The 13,449-nt window shown below is 36.2% G+C and overlaps 1 protein-coding gene across 5 annotated transcripts in view; it reads right to left on the bottom strand.

Annotated features, from left to right (window-relative positions):
• The window catches only part of LOC100799365 (ABC transporter I family member 11, chloroplastic), a 38,549-nt gene extending 26,647 nt beyond the window's left edge, over positions 1 to 11,902 (bottom strand). For all 5 annotated transcript variants that reach the window (XR_005889851.1, XR_005889852.1, XM_006604093.3 and 2 more), the window contains exons 1-7: positions 11,614 to 11,902; positions 11,368 to 11,447; positions 11,155 to 11,206; positions 10,901 to 11,034; positions 8,726 to 8,840; positions 8,470 to 8,556; positions 8,253 to 8,301 (exon numbers count right to left, since the gene is read on the bottom strand). Coding sequence is in view for 3 of the 5 variants with exons in the window: in XM_006604093.3 (XP_006604156.1) it covers positions 8,253 to 8,301; positions 8,470 to 8,556; positions 8,726 to 8,840; positions 10,901 to 11,034; positions 11,155 to 11,206; positions 11,368 to 11,447; positions 11,614 to 11,751 (655 nt within the window). In the remaining 2 variants the exon portion in view is untranslated. The remainder of the gene's footprint in view (positions 1 to 8,252; positions 8,302 to 8,469; positions 8,557 to 8,725; positions 8,841 to 10,900; positions 11,035 to 11,154; positions 11,207 to 11,367; positions 11,448 to 11,613) is intronic.
• Positions 11,903 to 13,449: the final 1,547 nt, after the last annotated feature.

The raw sequence follows: 13,449 nt of genomic DNA, 5'->3' as shown, positions 1-13,449 counted from the left end.
ACATCTCCTTGAGGTTGCCAGAGCTTTACTCTTCCAAATGTTTATTCCTAAGTCTTATTGGGGGGAAGTTGTTCTAACCGCTACTTACTTGATAAATAGGTTACCTTCTCGTGTTTTAAATGGTGTTAGTCCTACTCAACTCATGACCACATTTTATCCGTCTGTTCCCATTATGACTAGTCTTCAAAGTCGTGTCTTTGGATGTTTTGTCTTTGTTCATGGTCCCCATCAGGGAAAGTTAGATCTTCGAGCTATCAAATGTGTTTTCATAGGTTATGCCTCAAACAAAAAGGGGTACAAATGTTATCACCCTCAAAGTTGTTGTGTCTATATTTTCAAAGATGTCACTTTTCATGAAACAGAGTCTTTCTTCACTAGTACTCCGCTTCAGGGGGAGAATAGTCTAGAAGCTGAGATCCCCAAGTTGTCATGTTTTTTCTTGTTATAGGATTCCACTCCTACAGAGGATGACAAAGACCTTGAACCAGCATCATCACCATTCAACATAAGGGGGATAGACGCTTTGGGAATCAATACCAGCGAAGAAAAAAACCCAACCTGGTCCAACAACAACTTCAATCATCCGAACCGGAGGTAAGAACCCATACTCTTGAGGACACCTTAGATGCCTCTTATGAATCTAACCTAGATGATTTGACAATTGCCTTAAGAAAAGGAAAAAGATCTTGTGCCAAATATTCTATATCCCAATTTGTGTCTACTAAATATCTTTCTGTACAGCACCGGAGTTTTATTTCAGCTATTGATTCTATCAGAATCCCTACATCAGTACAAGAAGCCTTAAAGGATGAGAACTGAGTTCGAGCCATGAATGAAGAAATGGGTGCATTGGAAAGGAATGAGACTTGGGAGATTGTAGAGAGACAGAAAGACAAAAAGGCAGTGGATTGTAGGTGGATTAAATATCAGACTGATGACACATTGGACCGGTATAAGGCGATGTTGGTTGCAAAGGGATACATCCCTATGGGATTGATTATGAGGAGACATTTGCTCCAGTGGCAAAAATGAATATAGTTAGGATCATCATTTCCTTAGCAGCGCACTTTGGTTGGGAGATGCATCAATTTGATGTTAAAAATGCCTTCTTACATGGAAGCTTGGAAGAAGAAGTGTACATGGAGATTCCACCTGGATATGGTGCCACTAATGGAGGAAATTAAGTTTGCAGACTAAAGATGGCCCTATATGGTCTCAAGTAGTCTCCTTGGGCTTGGTTCGGTAGGTTCACTCAAGCTATGGTATCTTTGGGGTACAAGCAAAGTCAAGGTGACCATACTCTCTTTATAAAACACTCCCAAGATGGTAAACTTACTTTGCTCTTGGTCTATGCCGATGATATAATTATTGCAAGCGATGATGAGCTTGAAAAACAAACCTTGAGGGAGAGGTTAGTTGTCCAATTTGAGATGAAGGATCTCAGGAAGCTAAAGTACTTCCTCGGGATAGAGGTTGCATACTCTAGGCAGGGTATCTTTATTTCTCAGAGAAAATATATACTTGATCTCCTCAAAGAAGTTGACAAGTTGGGTTGTAAAACCACTGGAGTGCCCATAGAGCAAAATCACAGGATTGGAAATGATGAAGAAAGCCCAGAGGTAGAGAAGACACAATACCAGAGACTTGTGGGAAAACTTATCTACTTATCCCACACTAGGCCTGATATAGCCTATGCAATTAGTGTGGTTAGTCAATTTATGCATGACCCAAGGGAGAGACGCTTGTAGGCAGTAAATAGGATCATTCAGTACTTGAAGTCTTCTCCAGGAAAGGGGTTGTTGTTTAAAAAGGAGAAAAATTTATCTATGAAAGTATGTATTGATGCTGACTATGCAGGATCAATTGTTGATAAGAGATCTACCACATGATACTGCATGTTCTTGGGTGGAAATTTAGTAACATGGAGGAGTAGGAAGCAAAATGTGGTTGCAGGATCAAGTGCAGAAGCAGAATTCAGAGCTATGGCTCAAGGTGTTTGTGAGTTGTTATGGATGAAGTTCATACTTGATGACCTCAAAATAAAATATGAAGCTCCTATGGGACTGATTTGCGATAATAAGTCCGCCATCAGCATTGCACACAATCCAGTTCAATATGAACAAACAAAGCACACAGAGATTGATCGACATTCATTAAGGAGAAATTGGACAGTGATCTTATAGCCATCGAATACATCCCTTCAAAGCTTCAGTTGGCAGATATGTTCACCAAGGGACTTCCCACGGAGCAGCTTCAAGACCTTACTTGCAAGCTGGAAATGATAGATATACATTCACCAGTTCACCTAGAGACTTTAGTCAAACCCACAAACACAAGTAGTTCTTCCTTGGCATTCTCAGGTACTTCCCAAGCCTATGCTCTCAGCGTTCTACAATCTACTGCACAAGGGACATGGGTTGTTGATACTGGAGCTACAGATTGCATGACCCATTCCTCTACTGAATTTATCTCATATAGACCTTGTCCCAACAATAAAAAAATTGCAACTGCAGATGGCACATTTATTATAGTTGTTGGAAAGGGAGACATTCTCTTGTGTCAGGATTTAATTTTGAGAGATGTTTTACATGTGCCCAAATTATCTGCCAAACTGCTTTTTGTTCAGGATTTATAATGTTTAGTGATATTCTCTCCCACACTTTACAAATTTCAGGATCAGGGAACGGGAAAGATGATTGGACTTGTTAGGGAGAAAAATGGGCTCTACCTTCTTGAGGAAGCTCGTGGGACATGTAGCAATAAGAGTCAACTTCCATTGTCTTTGCTGTCAGAGTCACCTCCTTCCCACAATAAAGACATCTGATTGTGTCACTATCGTTTAGGTCACCCTTCATTTAGTACTCTAAAAATTATGTTTCCTAGCTTGTTTCAAAGACTAGGCATAGGAGTGTTTCATTGTGATGATTGTGAATTTGCAAAACACAAATGTGTTAGCTTTCCTATCAGTAATAAAAGAATGTCAATTCCTTTTTCCTTGGTACATAGTGATGTTTGGGGTCCATCCAACATTCCAAATATATCTGGGGTCCGCTGGTTATTCATTTATATTGATGACTGTACTCGGGTATCCTAGGTGTATCTCTTGAAACAGAAAAGCAAAGTCAGTCAAATATTCCAAATTTTTTTTCAGATGATAAGAAATCAGTTTGGGACAGCCATCAAGCAATTCCGTTATGATAATGCTAAAGATTATTTTAACCAAACATTGTCTTCCTTCTTCAATGAACATGGAATTATTCATGAATCATCATGTGTCCACACCCCACAACAAAATGGGGAGGCTGAATGGAAAATTGGGCATCTTCTAGCTGTTACCCGAGCATCTTTATTCCACACAAGCATTCCAAAACAGTATTGGGGGGAAATTGTCCTTATTACTGCCTACTTTTTTTTTTTTTTTTTCAGCAAAAATAGTAATTATATTAATTGAGTACCAGGGGTACTAAAAGATACAATATAATAATCAGTGTTAGGCTCGAGATTAACGATCTCTGAACCAGTAACTGATAAAGAGTTACAAGCTACATCCGTATGCTTAAATAAAAATTCTATACATGACTGCTGGAAAAAGCTGCACTAATATTAGAAGACCAGTGGTTGTAGTGAATACTAAAATCTTTCTCCAACTGCGTGAGCCATGTCCATGTCAAGAAAATAGCTTCATCTAGTATTCTGTTGGCATTAAAAGTCCCATTGGAGAAGATCATATTATTCCTTTGCTTCCAAATACTCCATGTCAGTGCTAGCCACCACCATATTATTACTGCCTACTTGGTTAATCATTAACCCTTTCAGACTCTTCAAAATAGCAGCCCCATTCAATTGTTTTCCAAGTTTTACTCACACTTTAAAACTTCAAATAACCTTGTTCCTAGAATCTTTGGGTGTGTGTCCTTTGTCCACGTTCATTCTCCTCATCGAGGAAAATTGATCCGAGTTATTAAATGAATATATTTTGGTTACTCCCCTACCCAAAAAGGATGCAAGTGTTGTCATCCTGCCACAAAAAAGGTCTTTGTGTCTATTGATGTCACTTTTGTTGAAACTGAATGTTTCTTTTCCCAACCTTATCTTCAAGGGGAGAACTCATGCATGGAAGATAAGGATGATTTGTTCAAGAATCTTTCATTCATCTCCCCAAGCAAATCCAACATACTTGAGTCAAGTCCAATACACATTTCTTCCAGTTCTACACACACTCCCCCTGCCCCTGCTTTGAGTCCAAAGACAACCGGAACACAAACTACAAGTGCTGCCTGTCCACTACAAGTTTACACACAAAAGGAAAAACCTATTATCCAACCTGTGCAATTTCCAGATTCTGAACTAATACCTGAAACTAAAACTAATGAGACTGTCTTGAAAGAGCAGAATATACTCCCTGAAACTGAAACTGATGGGATTGTTTTGGAGGAGCAAAATATGTCCACTGATGCTGAGGATTTTCTGATTGCAATAAGGAAAGGAATTAGAACATGTACACAAAGGCCAAGGTATCCATTATCTCACTTAATGTCCTATGATAAACTGTCCAGCAATCATAGAAGTTTTCTTACTCATTTAAACACGATCACTATCCCAAAAACCGCTAATGAAGCACTGGATAGCAAAGAGTGGAGAGAAGCTATGAAAGTTGAAATGGATGCACTAGAGAAAAAAGAAACTTGGGAGTTGGTAGAACTTCCTAAAGAAAAGAAACTTGTTGGCTGTAAGTAGGTATTTACTGTTAAATATAAGGCAGATGGGACACTAGAAAGGTATAAGGCAAGGTTAGTAGCTAAGGGGTACTCAAACATATGGGATTGACTACCTTGAGATTTTTTCTCCTGTTGCAAAAATGAACACTATTAGAATATTGTTATCTTTAGCAGATAACTATGGATGGAGTTTGCAGCAATTTGATGTCAAGAATGTTTTCCTACATGGCAACTTTGAAGAGGAAATTTACATGGAGGTCCCACCTGGGTTTAACTTTGAGAAAGGAAAGGTTTGTAAGCTAAGGAAGGCTCTCTATGGATTGAAACAGTACCCTAGGGCCTGGTTTGGCAGGTTTGCTATGGTGATGAAGGCAATGAGCTATAAAAAAAGTCAAGGAGATCACACTTTGTTCATTAAGCATTCAGCTTCAGGGGGAGTTACTGCACTAATTGTCTATGTGGATGATATAGTTGTAACAGGGAATGACCAAGCAGAAATAAACATCCTAAAAGGGTGTTTGATAAGAGAGTTTGAGATTAAAGAGCTAGGCAGATTAAAATACTTTCTTGGCCTTGAAGTGGCACATTCTCGTCATGGTATTTTCATCTCCCAACAGAAATATGTGCTGGATTTATTATCTGAAACTGGTAAATTAGGATGCAAACCAGTAGAAACTCCTATTGAGCAAAATCACAAACTGAGTGAATATGTTGAAGATGCAACCATGGACAGAATCCTATCAAAAATTAGTTGGAAAATTAATCTATTTGTCTCATACCAGGCGAGACATAGCTTATGCAGTAGGAGTGATAAGTCAGTTCATGCATAATCCCAAAGACAATCATCTTAGAGCAGTTTACCGCATTCTGCAGTACTTGAAAGGTATTCCTGGAAAGGCAATTTTATTTTAAAAAGGGGAGAAAATGACTTTGGAGGCCTATACAGATGCTGACTATGCTGGATCTGTAGATGACAGAAGAATGTTTGTGAGGCACTTGCTCACCCTAGATGGCGACAATCCATGATTGTTGAAATGTAGACTCTTGAACATAGTGGTTCATGGGAGCTAGTTTCTCTTCCACCTAGAAAGAAGGCAGTTGGTTGTCAGTGGGTATATGCTATCAAGGTTGGTCCTAATGGTGAAGTTGATCATCTTAAGGTTCACTTGGTAGCCAAAGGCTACACCCAAATATATGGTCTTGATTATGGGTGCCCTATAGTTAGACACTCTAGTACAGGATATTGTGTGTCTATTGAAGGAAATTTTATCTCTTGGAAGAGCAAGAAGCAAAATAATGTTGCTAGATCTAGTGCAGAAGCGGAATATAGGGCTATCACTTCAATCACATGTAAATTAGTGTGGATCAAACAACTTATTTAAGAGCGAAGTTCAGCCAATGTAGTTGTATTGTGATAATTAGGCAGCTCTCCATATTGCCTCTAATCCAGTGTTTCATGAGAGAACTAAACATATAGAGATTGACTGTCATTTTGTCAGAGAGAAGCTGCTGACCAAAGAGATTAGTACAGAGTTTGTCAATGCAAATGATCAACTTACTGATATTTAAACCAAATCATTGAGGAGGCCTTGGATTCAGTTTATATGTTCCAAGCTTGGAGCATATAATTTATATGCTCCAGCTTGAGGGGGGATGTTAGATTAATATGTGTTGTTAGACTTTTTCTTTTTTTTCTTTGTTTTGATCGGCAAAAGTAGATATATATATTAATGAAAGCAGTACAAGTGGTACTGATATACAAACAGCCTAGCATCAACGAGAGCAGACCTATGGTTAGCTAATACAATATACAGAATAAGTATTAGAGAACCAAAGATCTGGCTATTAGCTAGGTAACCACCCACCATCAAAACTGTACATTTTATATACTATTCCCCCGAGTACAAAAAACCTCCCTAATACTACTAGACCATGAGTGAAATGGGATATCAAATCCTTTTTTTTAAACCAGGTCCAGCAGAAGAATAATGCATCCTCCATCAATTTATGACCATTAAAGCTTTCATTTAGGAATACAATTTATTCCTATGATGCCAAGTACACCACGTGAGTGCGATCCACCAACTCTGCCATCGTTGACCCCTAAAACCATTAGAATTACAATTAGAAAATTGAAGGAAATGGTTTTTCGGAGTTTCTGAAAATACCCCCACAGTATTTATCCACGACATTGACTCCCACCTCAACGGCAAGACTTCATCACAACTGAAAAATAAATGAGATGCATCCTCCTCATGACTTCTGCAAAAAGGGCACTAGCATCATTGATTTCCACGCCTCTTCTTAAATTATTCCTTGTAGGAATCTATCCCGAATTAATCTCCAAGCATAGATTGAGGCTTTACTTGAGATTTTTAATTTCCATATTGCTTTAAACACTTCATCCTGGGTCACAGATGAGAAGACTTTGTTGAGAAGTATATAAGCATTTCCATGTGTTGTTAGACTAATATGTATTTTTATGTGTTTTTGTGTATGTTTTATTATCTTTCTTATTTTACACTCTTTCTCTGCTGTACAAGGGCTGCAGTCTAGACCCTATCTTTTCACATCTTGTCATGTAATTATTTCCTCTTTTTATATGCAAGTCTCAGCTGAGTGGGACAAGTTAAGCTCTCCAAAATATTAAGTTCACAGTCTTAACTAGTATATATTTTAATACAAGCTCTAATCTCCCTTTTATAGGGTAAACAGCTAAAAAGGGAAATAAGGAAACAATATATAAAAAAAAAAATATTAAGATACAAAGACATCTTTTCATATCCTAAAATATCTACGATATTTATAATTGTAGTTTGTTGATTTATTCTAGGATAGATGTGTGGCCACACAAGAAATGACAAGATACAAAATGTTTGCATACTAGGAGATATATTTATGACAACTATCAAGGAAAAAATTAAAGAAAAATTGGTTAAGGTGGTGTGGACATATGCAAAGAAGACCATCAAAGACACCAATGAGGAGAGTACATCACATGGTTAGTCCGTTAAAAAGGAAAAAATGAATGGCGGGTTTGTTTCCATGTTCACACCCTTATATTCATCTGTAGTTTAATAATTTTGAACAAGAAAAACTATGAAAAATATCTACTATTTATCTGCGATAAGTAAATAGTGTATACAAGCCCAACCCATTAACACTAACATAATTAAGATTCTCAAAACTATAAGAATCCTAATAAAAATTAAATTAAAAGGGCAACCTAGTGCATGAGACTCCCACCTATTGGGATTCAGGGAGGGTAAATGCATGTAGTTTTACCCCTGTTGATTATTCACGGGATTTGAAATCATGATCTCCAAGTCACAAGGCAACAACTTTAATGTTGTGCCAAGGCTCACCCTCCCTAATAACAATTACTTTACAAAGGAATAAAGGTTTGTAAAATTGTTGCAAAAGCTGGATTTTAATACCACTTAATGGAAGAGTTCAATGGGAAGAAATCAGCAAGTCATTGAGTTCAATATCAAACAGCAAAACAGAATCAAGAAATCAAGGATTGCATTTTACCAAGTCCTGCAAGAGGTTCATCCAATATCAATAGATCAGGGGTTTGCACCTGAAAAGCACATTTGGAAAACCCATAAACAATATGCCAATTGATGCTTGGTTGATTGACAGCTAAATTTAATAGATTGCATCCATCGGCTACTGAGGAGCCAATCAGGTGAAGGCATGAACCAATAAGCCAATAACAAACAGGCATCTAAAAAAGAAAACATCTTACTAATTGTATTGCTAAGGCAAGACGACGCTTGTAACCACCACTGAGGGAGTGAGGATTTTTATTCAATGATATCCCACTTAATCCAACCTACAGTAACAAATAAGAAAGACCATTGCACATGAAATATATAAATACATTAACGGAGAAGAAAATCTTAAATAATATATTAAATAAACATACAAATGACCATGAAAATCAGATAAAGTCATATATACAGTAAAAGAAGACACTTGGTGATATACAGAGGCATAACTACCCAGTTAATTGCCCTCTGTAGCCCTAGAGCAAGATTCTCCCTCAGGTGATGATTACCCTTTTGCCTTGGCCACCCAAAAGTGACTTCATCAAGCACATTATCAGCCACAAAATACCTAGGTCGTAACACCAATATTTGTAGAACTTTACAAATGACAATCCAATAAAAATGAAAAATGATCAAACAAGATTTACAAATGACTAATGGAAACATTTAGACAATTAAATAACATACCACTCAATTTAGTCTAATTAGGCATATAAAAGGTATTTGAACAATATAAATTGCCATGAATGTTTTGAAAATAAGAATATAAATTGCCATGAATGTTCTGATAATAAGATCAACAGAAGTATCCTTCAATGTTCAAAATATTTCAATTTAATCTAATTAGGCATATAAAAGGTATTTGAACAATATAAATTGCCATGAATGTTTTGATAATAAGATCAACAGAATTATCCTTCCATGTTCAAAATATTTCAATTAGAAACAAGAAACTAATAACAGAAAGTTATCTCTAATCCTACAAAAGGTATTGTGCTGCTGCTGTCTTTTGTTTGACAAGTGGCCGGAAAACAGATCTGCATAAATCTCTTATTAGCATGTCAGACAGTGATTATAACATATTTTTCTGTGACAACAAAAAATATTTTTTTTTTAAAAGGGTGGGAAAGTTGTTTAAAATTATATTTCCCTTACCCCCCCTTAATGGCGGTTTTTTTGGGGGCGCCCTTAAATGCAGCCCCAAGGGGGGTTTTTTTTTTTTTTTCCAAAAAATTTTAATTTTTATTTTTTTTTTGGGGGGGGGATTAAAACCCAGGACTTTTTCCCCCCCCCCCCCCCCCCGCTCCCTCTCTTTTCTCCCTTTACCACCAAGCCAACCTTATAACCCCTAAGGGGGTGTATTGAGTCCCACATTGCCTCGACATATGGGTTAAAATAGAACTTACAAAATTACACAATCCTCACCTTACAAACTAGTTTTTGAGGTTAAGTTAGACCTTAAGCCCAAATTCTGAGATCATACTGGAGTCTATCCAATATCCATTGTTGGGCCACCCGCATTGCCATGCTCCACGCCCATAGCCTTGGGTGTGAAGGGGTGTTGGAAAGCCAGCTTAATTGCGGCTTCTTGGGGCTGCCTTAATTGTAGCCTCAGGGTGGGTGTTTAGTTTCACGTTACCTTGATATTTGATATATGACTTAAATAGAGCTTATAAAGTTTGGGTAATTCTCACCTTATAAACCATTTTTGTGGGGTTAAAGCCCAAACTCTTAATAGAAAGACAAGAAGAAGATGGTGAGCCGGTTAGTCAGTAATGTTGCTGCCTTGTGATCTAGGGGTCATGGATTCATGGTTCTTCTAGATACAGAAAAAACCTTTGTCCATAGGGGTAAGGTTATGTAAATCTGACCCTCCCCAAGCCCAACAATGGTTAGAGCCTCAAGCATTGGACAACCCATTTAGAAAGACAAGAAAGAAAGAGGAGACATATGGATGATAAGAATTCTCCACAACAGACTAGAGAAGGACATTGACAGTAGAAAAATAATAAAGAACATACATAAACGAAACATTCTGCCATCCCTCCACAAATATGACAAAAACTTCATGAGAAAGTCCATGTGCTAAACACCAACAAGAAGCTTGAAAAACACATCTATCTCATAACAAAGGCAGACAGAAACCTGTCTTGAAAGCAAAAAACAAGTCCCTCTTTGATCCTTCTTGATCCTCAAAATAATCAGCAGAAATTGAACAAAACTCTAAGGGCACAATCATTTCAACAAAACACAAAAGAACTGTTTCCACAGGCATATGCATTCATTAATACAAAAGTCATTTTGGTACTCATATTGTCATATTAACATATTGATTGATATCTAACTAATGTATGATATTAGTTGTTATTGTTATGTGCGAGTCTCTTTCCATATGTGTACAGACTTATATTTGGGAATTTGGTCAGCAACACATTAATGTCTAAGCTTCATTTCTTCATGTTTCCATGTCTAGTCTTCTTGGATTGAGCCACAAGAAATTTGCATGGATCCCAAGAGTCAAACAAGGTAGTTGACGTGTCGGTCAAGATTTACAACATAAGATTAAAACAAATGCAAGCCAGAGAGTAACAAAATCTCTCACTACATGTAATTAGTTTATATTCGTACCTCTCGGGAAACTGGAAGACAATACCAACCCTTTCCGGCACCAAGGGCTCTGGAGGTTGACTGGGATTTCCATCACTCTCATATTCTTGAATGTAAATAGATCCAGAGGTTGGTTTGCTTATTCCTGCAAGAAGCTAAATGGAGAAACGCGAGCCCAATTGATGAGCTGTAACAATAATCCAACTAGAAAAGCATCATGCACGAATATTCAAGAAAACCAGATTCACTAAATGGATAAAAAAAGTAAGACCGACCTGCAACAGAGTTGTTTTTCCGCTTCCACTCTGCCCGAAAATTAAACCAAAACTGTTGCAATTGACAGAAATAAGCTGCCACAGATATCCAAAAAAAGAACTAGGAAAAAACATTATTGACAAAATTCACACTCAGAACGAACAAATGACAATCATCACAACATTGAAGTTATTAACACGATGAAATAACGACACACACAATCATTTAAGTACCTCTTCTCTGGAAGTGAAAAACTAACTGAATTCAGAAGTCTAAGCTGAGTCCCCGGGGGTTGATAGGTAACGTCTCTAACCTTAAGCAAAAATAATACAATTTTTTAGTACATAAATACGTACATTCCTGAAATTTCCACCATATATAACATAAAGCAGCAATCAAGAAAGTAGCTAAATGTGAAACAAGACGTTAAAGCAAAATCAAAATGAAGGGACAGTGTAAGTCGATAAGAGCATGCGTACTTCGAAAGAGGAGTAATTAGAGTTGATTCTGGGAAGCTTGAGTGAGAGGGAGAAAGAAACACACGATGTGGGAGAAGGGGAAAGCTGTGGTGGTTGGAGGAAGCGCAACCCAATCGGTGGCCTCAAAACGGTCGTCATTCACGGTGGCTCCGGGTGTGTTTTCCGGGTTCCAGCTACGGCAAACCGGCAGGATGGGACGATGGAATATTTGCTTCGAACTACAGAAATTTTAACGACCGGCTAAGGGTAAAACATATCTCTCTTTTTAATTTCTCTAGTTTGAATCTAATTTGAGGATTAGTTTTCTTTTTGTTAGTTTTTATTTTTTATAAATGGTCTTTCTCATTATTTATTTATTGATGATATATTGTAGGTGTATATGTTAATTTAATATAATTAGCCACATAACATGTTTAAATACATTTATATTATCACTAAATAATGAGAGATTTTTAAAAAATATAAAACATATATAACTAATAAAAAAAACTTTAGATGATAAATTAAAATTAACCATTTTTTATATAAAAAAAACATATTTTAATTTCAATATATAAAATATATCCTAGTTTAACTAAAATATTCAATATATAAATTGTACTTTAATTATACTTAAAAAAAGATCTTTTGAATTGTTCGACCAGAATAGGTTATGCCTTTAAACTTAACATTTGATGGATTATAAATCATCTACCAAATAAGCACTTATACCTTAAAGTGTAACATTTAAAGGATTGTGAATTGTCTCATCAAGCAATTGCTTATGTTTTTAAGTTTGATATCCAGAGGTTATGATTATTTTGTCGATGAGGAAATTGTATGTCTAACCAAGAAAAAGGCTTTTATCAAGTCCAACCTTGTCATGGGTGTGCTATGCTGAGACTATCTAGACTCGTTTTACACTTTCTCTCATCCATACACCTCGCCCCCAACAAAACCCTCTTCCCCAACAAAACCCTCTTCCCCTATGCCTTATCAACATGTTGCAGCAAACACCCAAACAGACGATCAACATGATTGTTCTGTAAGTATCTTTCTCTCTCTCTCTTTGATTGTATAATTGTATTGTGTACATATTATTTTTTGTAGACGATGTTTCTGGGCATCTCTCTTTCCCTAGCATCAAGGCTTATGAGGATATAGAATAGGTAATAAGGTGGACACAACCAAGGATCAAAAGTATGCACAACGGAAGGGGAAAACTTGTTGAAGATTTATGTTTTGAATTTAATTATATATTTTGTAGTTGAAACTTTTGTATTTTGTTACTGAATGTCGTGTTATGTATCTATATGATTTTAGTACAATTTCTTTTATATCATCACATCCATCTATATTTATTAAGTTAATTTTTTAAAGTAGTTTACAAAATTGTTTCAATTCAACCCCTTTAAAAAAAATACATTAAAATTAAAAAATTAAAATTAATTTTTTTTCTCAAGTATACAGTGAAAACAAGTTTCCATTATATAGTAGGGGATGCGAAAAAATATCACAGTTTACATTGTGAGGTCAACATAAATAATAGCGGTTTTTTTTTACCGTACTACACCTTTCTCCAAAACATGCCTGATATACACTAGTTTGGGAATTTTTTCCCAAATTACATCAGTTCATGCTTTTCACGGAAGTCGGGTTCTGGCACCCCGACTTCCCTTCTTCCTTTTTTTTTATAAATAAGTTTATATATTATTAAAATTAAATATTATATTATATAAAATTATTTTTAATTGATTTTAAAATTATTTATTTATTAAATTAATTTATGTAATATTATTTTATAATTTAATTTTGTTATTAAGAAAATGGTATTATTAAATTTAAGTATTTTTGTTA

The sequence above is a fragment of the Glycine max genome, chromosome 19 (genome assembly GCF_000004515.6).
Source record: "Glycine max cultivar Williams 82 chromosome 19, Glycine_max_v4.0, whole genome shotgun sequence".
NCBI classification, from domain to species: Eukaryota; Viridiplantae; Streptophyta; class Magnoliopsida; order Fabales; family Fabaceae; genus Glycine; species Glycine max.
This window is presented reverse-complemented; position numbering and strand designations above follow the sequence as displayed.